The 9,446-nt window shown below is 53.1% G+C and overlaps 1 protein-coding gene across 1 annotated transcript in view; it reads right to left on the bottom strand.

Annotated features, from left to right (window-relative positions):
- Nucleotides 1-653: 653 nt before the first annotated feature.
- Nucleotides 654-9,446, bottom strand: part of DRC3 (dynein regulatory complex subunit 3) — a 31,496-nt gene continuing 22,703 nt past the window's right edge. Inside the window, exons 10-13 of the mRNA XM_044249310.1 lie at nt 8,053-8,123; nt 6,012-6,135; nt 1,289-1,420; nt 654-932 (exon numbers count right to left, since the gene is read on the bottom strand). Coding sequence (XP_044105245.1) covers nt 819-932; nt 1,289-1,420; nt 6,012-6,135; nt 8,053-8,123 — 441 coding nt within the window. The 3' untranslated portion in view covers nt 654-818. The remainder of the gene's footprint in view (nt 933-1,288; nt 1,421-6,011; nt 6,136-8,052; nt 8,124-9,446) is intronic.

Below are 9,446 nucleotides of genomic sequence, written 5' to 3'. Positions count from 1 at the left end.
TGGCCTCTGCCTTGGCGGGCCAGCCCAGGTCCCATGGCTATGCTGGGGCTCATAGTGTCCCTCCTCAGCATGCGGAGGAGAGAAGGGCTCAGTCCACGTCAGCCTCCTCCGCCTCCTCCTGGAGGCCTGCCTGGGCGAATCAGCAGAGACGGTGGGCACACAGCTGACACAAGGCTCTAGCCCACTGGCAGCCTCCTTGGAAGTCTCAGTAGACCAGTCAGCTATAAGGCCAACTGATTATCTTAGACTTTTTCTTCTGCACATACGTGATTAGGAGTTCTGGTGGGGTTTTGTTTTTTTTTTGGTGGTTTTTATTTTTATTTATTTATTTATTTATTTATTTTAAAGATTTTACTTATTTACTTGACAGACAGAGATCCCAAGTAGGCAGAGAGGACAGCAGAGAGAGAGAGGAGGAAGCAGGCTCCCTGCTGAGCAGAGAGCCCGATGTGGGGCTCCATCCCAGGACCCCAGGACCATGACCTGAGCCATTGGGCTCTGTGCTCAGTGGGTGGGGTGGGGGTTTCTGTTTCTCTGCCTTTCCCTATGCTCTTCCCCCCAGCTCATGCTCTCTCTCTCTGAAATCACTACGTAAATCTTTAAAAAAAAAAAAAAATAGAATAGAGAAAAGATGACGTGGTCCTTTATTTTTCTCTACATTTGCAAGTTTTCCCAGGGGGCGGGGAAAAATGGTGCTGGGGGAGGGGCTGTGAGTTGAGAGACTCCCAGTAACGCCTGCGAGATGGTCAGGGATGTGCGTGGCGTGTGGGCGCCGTGAGGGCCCGAGGTTGGGTTCCGAGGGACAGTGTGGGTGTGGCCTAATCTATGACATCACCACATTCCAGGTTGTCCAGCTCGTTCTGTATGTGGTCGATGTACTGATTGATCTCCTTCACCCGCCTGCGGTTCCTCATGATCTCATCCTTGTGGATCTAGGGGGGGATGCCAAGCCCAGTCCTTAAGTCATAGAATTTGCTGATACTCTTTCCCTAAGTACAGTCTGGGGAAAAGGAAGTGTTCTTTGAAAACTGCACAGTTGCATACCTCGTTTACTTTAAAGTCTCTGTGTTCTGCTCATCTCTGCTTTGAGGCAGGAGTTAGGGTGGGTTGGCGTGTGGGTTCTAGAGTCTGTCTTCAGTACGGAATTCTACCATCCTTAATTTGACTGTGTTTCGTGTTCCCCAGAGTATATGCTCCCAGGGGAAGATGGCTACTTTATCTCCGCTTATAGCTGGAGAAACGGATGCAGCCTCTTAGACCCTTCTAGACCAGGGTACCGCCCACTCACCATGTCCACTAAGTGTGTACACCAAGAGTTGGTCCTGGTCACCAGCTCGTCTTCTCGATTGTCGATCTTCAGGAGGTGAATGTCATGTGACGCCCCAACAGCATTAACAATGGTGTCTTTGTCGACAAAAAGCTGGTGAGGAAGAAAGATCAAATGAGTGTTCGTGTCATGTTCCTTGCCCTCGGGTACGCGGTCAGAGCTGAGGAGAAAGGGAACCAGCCAAGTGTCCCCTGGCTGGTGGAGGCAGCTGCCCAGCGCCCAGGGCAGCACCACCTTTGTGTCCTTCTTACAGCTCATCTTCCAGGGACACCTCCTCCCAGACCCCAGCCGTGACAAGCGCTGTGGGAGGGGGCCCACCAAGGCACTGACTTTGACTGAGTACCAGACCAGTTGGGAATGTGTTTCCTTCAGGGAGGATGTGGGGGTTGTTCAGAGGTGAGCTCTGTCTGCTCCCACAGTGGTTCTCTCTTGCTGGCCCTCAAGTCTGATTGGGACACCTGCTGGCCAGGTGGGAAGCGTGAGGCTGGCTGAGGGTCTCGGGGCTCCTCTGAGGACAGAAGGCCCTGTGAATCCGTGGCTGCTCGCCCCACCTTGTCTCTCCATCGCCCCTCACATTAACCCACTTGCGCTCGGATTATACTTGGGGTCTCCTGCCTTCTTGTTCCTGACCTTTTTTGCCTTGTAAAAAGTTGCTGAGAATGCCCACCATCTACCAGGCCTGGCGGGCTGGTTCTAGTTGTCCATACTATGGCTGTCGGGTAGCTGGGACAGTTGGAAATCAAGTGGAATCATTTCCCAGAGCAGGGCAAGGCTGCCGGAGCACTTAGCAAGTGTGCTTATGCTTTCGAGGAAAGGCAAAGGACGTGACTGTTCTCTGTTGTTGAGAGGACTGTAGATAAATACTTGGTGTTTTCCTTTAATATAGTAGTGATTCACTTAATAGTCTCCAAAATATGTTCTGTGCGATCTTGAGATACTAGTATTTCTGCAAAAAAAAAACCAAAAATGTTTTCTTTGGGCCAAATACATTTGGGAAAGCCTAAGCCCCTTTTGAATTTTACAGGCCACAAACCAGAGAAGGCTCTGGAAAGTAGAAACTCTTTTAACTTTCTCTCTCTTTATTTGCCAGTTTCTGTGGCCACAGCCTTCTTTTCAGAGAAATGGCTGTGAGTACCATGCGGGGTGATGGGTTTCCACAGAACCCCTTGCAGGGAAGGCAGGCTGGCTGACGCAGCTGATGGTAGCACAGCGTGGGAGAAATGGCGAGAAGTCATGGAGATCTTCCTGTGTGCGAGAGGGGCCAGGCCAGACTCTGGGAAGGGCTCTAAGGTGTGTACAACCTGCCTGCCCCCGAGCTTCAGGCTTGGAGGTGAAGACACACCCCTTAAGACACATTTGTTTCAAAGCAACTTCTTGCAGGTGGAGGGGGGAGACACGACTTTTGTCATTTGAGCACAGTGTCTGGGGAATCACAGGTTCTCTCTGTGGCCTGGGGCTGAGCGGGGGCCCTGCCACTGCTGCTGGATGCTCACGTGGATGCTCAGAGCATCCTGGGAGCAAGTCTGACCTCCTTGGCCCTCTGCATGTGGCAGCGGCTCGTCACAGCACCAGGCTCACTGCCCTTGGACACAGTGGAGGGGACTGGTGGCATGCTGGCCGGCACAGTGACCTTGCCACTTATGGCTGTGGCTGCCAGCGCCGCTCCCGTCCCCTCCCTCCCTGGCAGCTCCCAGCTTCCTCCTTGAGCACCTGCCTTCTGCTTTTCCTTCCAAAGCACCCAAGGACTTCAAAAGACAGCTTTGGCCAGAACAGTGACGAGAGCAGATCACAATCACTCGACGGAATGAGAGGAGTTTTAAAGAGATAAACAGTCTCCTCTTTGAGACGTTTTTATCACGATCTCCTTGATGATTAGATAAGAGAAACCCGGTTTTTTCCTTCACTGGGGGCCCTATTCACGCATCTGGACATCCCTGTCTTGCCACAGGCTCTGAGTCAAACTGCCTTTGTTCAGTCACAGCTCTGCCACTTACACGCTGTGTGTCTTTTTTCGGGTTACCCTCGTCTCTGTGCCTCAGGTTTCTCATCTGTAAAAGGGGACCATGATGGTAGGATTTTACTGCGTGGATGTGAAAATTAAAAGAACAAATACGTGTCTGGTGTTTCTCAGACGGCTGGCCCTCTGGAGGCCCTCAGGAAATGCCAGCTCTTTGTTGTTAAAATTACTTCTTACAGTCAGGGCATCCTTTCCTCCACTGAGAGCAACATGAACCATTTTGTTGCTTAAATATAAGGAGAACCCAGGGCCTCTGGGTGGCTCTGTTGGTTAAGAGTCTGACTCTTGAGTTCAGCTTGGGTCTCGAGTTCAAGTCCTGTGTTGGGCTCCACGCTGGGCATGGAGCCTACTCAAAAAAAAAAAAAAAATACTAGCTAAGGAGACCTAAGCCACAGTATCAAGGTCCTGGGGCTGTCTCTCGATGCGACTGCAGGCATTCCCCAAAAGACAGAGCAGAGGGCAGGCGTCCAGGAGACTCTACCGCCCACCCCGTGAGGCTTCAACGATGGCACTCGACACCAGTCCTGTTGGCAAGCCCAAGGCAGAGCCCCATTTACCCTAGTGCCTGGGGCTACTGGCAAACCCAGAATGCCAGCCTGTAGGTAATCCACAGGGAGTGTCTACCATCTCAGGCTGGAGTTGATTCCAGACTCTGGTCCTCCCAAGCGCGGTCACTTTTTGCGGCTTACCAAACTGAGCTGAGTCGCAGTCTTACCCAATTTTCCCATCCATAAACTGTGAATGATAACAATGCCACTTTTGTAGGGTTCTTTGGGGACATAAAGAAGATCCTAGGTGAGCCTCAGGCTTCTGTACCCCGACAGTGAGCGGAGCTCCGTGTCACCGGCCACCGTGGCCAGCCCCCACTTAGTCGGCATGTACCGAGCATTCCTGGAACCACAGGAACAGGTGTCACATGGCACCAGGCAGAGTCATCCTGGCAGGAGAGAGGGCTGGCCACTGGAAGCACCAGTCCAGCTTGCTTGTCTACCGCTGAGTTTCGGGGCCCGTATTTTTCTGTATCGCAGTTATTAGGAAGGGATCTTTCAGTCCTGTGCCCACTGAGTGTCACGCACCTGGGAGGCGTGTGGTGAGGGAGCTCTGTGACCCTCAGTGGTACCCCCTGGGGGATAACAGAGTGGGCTCTTGTGGGAGGCCTTATTTTAGGGCTCAGGGGAAGTGACATCTCCTTGGGTCTGGTCAGCAGCAGCATATGGCAGGGGTTTAGGGAGGGAGGGCCAGCAACATGGCAGGCCTGCCTGCATGCTGCTGCCCCAAGCGTCTATCTCAGCCTTCCCCAACCCCCAAAGCTGTGGGAGTCAGACTGCTGGTCCCTTCCATGGAACTTAGCCAGCATCTGACAAAGCACGGCTTCAAGAACTCAGGGCACTTCTACTGGGCTGTGGCTGTGTGGCGCAAGGGACATCGTGGTGAAGAGTCCATTCCTGCCTTCCCTGTGAGTCTGGATTCACAGTGAATAGTCACATAAGCAAATCCACACACCCACACATTATAGCCTGAACCCGTGATAAGGGCTGTGACAGCAATAAACGGAGTGTGTGATAGACAGTGAGTGGCTTTCCAGGAAAGCCATGCAAGAGGGCCTCTCCGAGGAGCTGCCGTTGGATCAGAGAGCTGAATGAGGACAAGCCAGACACCCGGAGGCCTGAGGGAAGGGCATGTCTGCAGGGTGGACTATCGAATGAAGGGAGCAAGCCTGGGAGCTTGCAGAATGGCTCTGAGGCTGGGCGAGGGGCGAGGGGGCTGAGGCAGGCAGGCCAGGCACGAGGGTCTGGTGGACTACGGTAAAGTGAAGTGCTTGTTCCAAGGCTCATGGGAGGCCATTACCATATGCTGTGCACAAGCACAGAATGGTGAGGTTTGGGTTTTCTAAGGATCTCTGGCTGCTGTGTGGAGAACAGCCTGTAGGAAACTAACATGGAGGTGAGAGAAGCTGAGAAACGGGGAGTGAGATGAATGATGAAGGAAAGAAAGCAGGCTCCCGACAAGGATCTTGTCTGCGTCCCTCCCAGAGATGTAACACAGAGCAGCCACTGGACCCCAACACAGAAGACCCGGACAGCCTCCCGGGTGAGCTCAGGTGCTCAGGCTAAAGGCTGATGCGGGACTGCCCATCACTGGACAGGCGGCAGAAAGCAGCTCAGAGATGGTGCCTGGGCCTTCCAACACCTAGTAGTGTGGCCCACCAGACGCAAGGGTGAGGAAGACCTGCCTGTGAAACCTCAGAACTTTACCTCTAGCTGCAACTGCCTCTCTCAGAAACTTCCAGAAGCCCCCCAGAAATGACCTTCTGGAAACCAACTTGTTGGCAAGTTGAAAGCATTTAATTATCATGAGCTCCTCTCTAGCTGCTCTGCACTGAGTGCCCACCAAGTGTTTTATTTGCTGGCCTACTTATCGGCCAACCACCCTAAAAAGTTATCGTTATGGTCCCTTTTCCAGGTGAGGAAACAGGCTCTAGCAGGATTGAAGGCTTAGGGAGCCACAGACGGCAAGGGGTCGGCGCTGTGTTTGCGGGTCTGGCTCCCGAGCGGACCATACTGGAGTTGGGCCCGCCTCGCACTCAACCCCACCCACTGCCCTCGGCCCCGCCCGCCAGACCCGAGCCTCGCCCGCCGTGCCCACGACCCCGCCCACAGTGCTCACTGCGCGCAAGTCATCCGGCAGGTCTTCGTCCAGCTCGCCCTTTAGGATCTTCTCCAGAGTATTGATGGAGATCTCCAGGAGCTTCTCGTGGTGGTGGTTCTCCAGGTCCCGGCACTGGGCCATCGTGCAGTCAAGTTAAGCAAAGGCCGGGGGGCGGAGCAGGCCAGGCACCTCTGCAGACCCGCAGAGGGCTGGGCCATTTCCTCCAGACAAGAACAGACTTTGCCAGGCGGAAGGGCACCCATGGAGGTGCCGGTTCTTCACCACCTTCACAGCCAGTCCTACACATGCATGAAATCCCCGTGCCAAAACAAACATAGAACACACATACACTCATGCAGTCATCACTACTGCCTCTTGGTGCTGGGTCCCCTCAGAACTCCTCTATCTTCCCCATCTCTCCCTCCCACCACCTCTGGACTGGATGGGGCAAGCCAAATCCTGGTCTCCCCATTCTAGCCCTTTTCCCCCACAGCAGCCAGTGAGCTCTTAACCATGTAGCTAGAGGACCTCATCCTTCCCATGCTCATGGCTCTTCAGGAGCTTCCCACTCTCTGTCGCCGCCTCTCTTGGAACTGAATCTCTCTCAGAGCCTCAGGGCCTTTGCACAGGCTGCCTCTTCTGCCTGGAATGTCCTCCCCACTTTTCTGCCTTGTACTTCTGGCCCACACTCAGGGGCCCTCAGGGAGGCTTCCGGGCCCCCAGCCTCTGCTTACTTCCTGCCTCCCTAACTTCTGTCTCCTTGCAGGACTATAGGCCCAGGAAGGCAGAACCAGGAGGTTACTTCTGGGGTAGGGCACAGCAGTTTGTGCAGCCCATCATTCCCCATGGCAGTGCCCTGAATTCAGGTAGCAGAAGGGTTGGTCATGCCCCAAACACTGGCTCCTAATCCTGACATTTAACCTGACAATCTCATTATAAAGGATTTGTCAGTGTCTGCAACGTGGGTGTGGCCCCACTCCCGGGGCGTGTGTACTCACAACACAGGAGGCAGGCAGGGATTCTGGGGTGCGGTCCCCCTGTGAACATCACTCATCTGAGAACAAATATGCCAGGGCTTCTACTGCAAACCAGGCCCCATGCAGCCACTCGGCTAGGCATCCAAACCTTTACTCTAACAAGGCACCATTGTTCTGAGGGTCAGGGAAATTCCCTCAGACCCTGCAGAACATTCTTTAACATTCCAAGTGGTTGCCAAATCTCCATCTTTGTTGTTGTTGTTGTTGTTGTTAAGATTTTATTTATTTATTTGACAGACAGAGATCACAAGCAGAGAGGCAGACAGAGAGAGAGAAGAGGAAGCAGACTCCCTGCTGAGCAGAGAGCCCAAAGTGGGGTTCGATCCCAGGACCCTGGGATCATGACCTGAGCCTAAAGCAGAGACTTTAACCCACTAAGCCACCCAGGTGCCCAAAATCTCCATCTTTTGAAGTCAAGCTTCTTCCTTGGTGAAAAATGGGAGGTTTTACATTCCTCTAATCTCAAAGGTGGAGAGTCCCACTAAATGTTATCCTGTGGTGGGCTTGATGGCACCCTGATGCAAGCAGAGATCTTTCTGTACATGAAACTGGGGCTCGGGTATTTCTGGTAAAGAGTGAAATACGATTATAAAATGCTGACTTTTCACTATCTCTGCCAACCTATTTAGGGCACTGGTGGCAGTGGGAGGGGTAGGTGTGACCCAAAGGTGGCCATCTAGAAGGGGACTACACTTACTTGCATCTTGCTTAGTTCATGAAAGAGCTGTACTCTTCTCTGCCTTTTGTTAAAAATACCAGCGCCAGCGAGCCTGGGTGACTCAGGTCATGATTCCATGATTCCTGGGACAGAGCCCCGTGTCATGTTCCCTGCTCAGCGGGGAGTCTGCTTCTTCTCCCTCTGGTCCTTCCTCACCCTGCTCCTGCTCTCTCTCTGAAATAAATGAATAAAATCTTTGAAAAAAAAAAATGCAAGTGCCCCTCCTCTGGTTCCCCTGGAGGCAGGAGGAGCACTGATGGGGGCCAGGAGCACCTCCCCACGGGGGTCATCTAGGAAAGGATATAGGCTCTGGACATTTTCAATAAAGAGTGCCACCAAGTCCATGATGTTCCTTTCAAACATGTTTATGGTCTCCTGGAAATGACAGAGAACACAGTTAACATGAATATTTAGACATGAACTCGACTGACCTGGCATCAGAGCAAAAGGCTGATCTGTAAAACTTAGCAGGTGACTCCTCCAATCCCAGACCTTCAGGGTAAAGACCAACTACCTTGACCTTCCCAGGTAGAGGTCTACAAACTGGGCCCCTCTCCTGACCTCTTTCTCACAGCTGTGTTCCTCTCCAGCCACTTCAGCTTACTCACCATCCCCTGAAAGTTTAATGCAAAGCTTTCTTCAGGTCTTTGCACGTGCTGGTCCCTCTGTCAGGAGTGCTCATCCTGGTCTTTCCCTCCCACAACCCTCACATACACACATGGAGCTAACCCCCTTCCTTTGGTCCTCTCGGTGGCATCTTTCCATCACCTCCATAGAGATAGGGGAGAAAGTCGCTAAGAGCCAAACTGCTGCTTGGGTCACTATTCCAGCTCCAGCACTGTGTCTAACTTCCTGGGGCCTCAACATCCTCATCTATGAAATGGGTTTTCTTTGTAATACCTGTCTTGTGGAATTGTGTTGAAATTTAAAGGAGTTACTTCACATGAAATGCCTTGCAAGGTGCCTCAGTAATGCTGGCCGTGACCCCTGACCTCTCACCAGAAGCATGCAGCTGCGTGTCTGGCTTCTACCTCCCCACGATGCACCCCCTCATTGATGCATCCCAGCACTGAGCTGGAAACCCAGGGCCTAAATGGGACTTGAGTGAGAGAACCATGGGAGATGTGATGGTAAGGCCTGCTCTCCTGTGACCACACCCCCAGGACGGGTCATGCCCCAGATCGACTACAGACTCCCCGGGGGCTGCAGGGGTGCCGAGGGCACCGGGAATCTACCCGAGTCTGAGGACTGTCTCCAGGCCGAGCTGCACATTTTCGCAATGTGTGTAAACACGGTCGTAATGAATAAACATTGAGTCGTTGAAAAGCACGAGTGCACCTGATAGCTTCCGGGCTGCTGGTGATACCAGTATGCCCGAGCGTGCACGCACAGGTTCCGGGGAACTTATGGGTGTCAGAAAGGGGCTGTCCCCGCAGGGAGAGGTGGGGAGCTGCTGCCTGAGCCTCCCCAATGCTCCTTGAGTGGCCTTCTGCTGTGCTCAAGCCTTCGCCAGCAGGGAGCCAGCATCTGCCATGTGCTGTGATGGGGAGATCTATCCATGTCTGAGCTGTCACTTGACATGTGAGGGATTGATTAGGCGCTATCTCTTGGCCCAGCCACAGCAGCCTCCAATGAGGTTCGATTCATCACAGCCCTTCAGACTCCCAGCCTCGCCTGCTTTGTGAACACACGAGTCAC

Source organism: Neovison vison, chromosome 5, assembly GCF_020171115.1.
Source record: "Neovison vison isolate M4711 chromosome 5, ASM_NN_V1, whole genome shotgun sequence".
Lineage (NCBI taxonomy): Eukaryota > Metazoa > Chordata > Mammalia > Carnivora > Mustelidae > Neogale > Neogale vison.
Note: the sequence above shows the minus strand (reverse complement) of the source record. Positions and strands in the feature narration are given on the sequence as shown.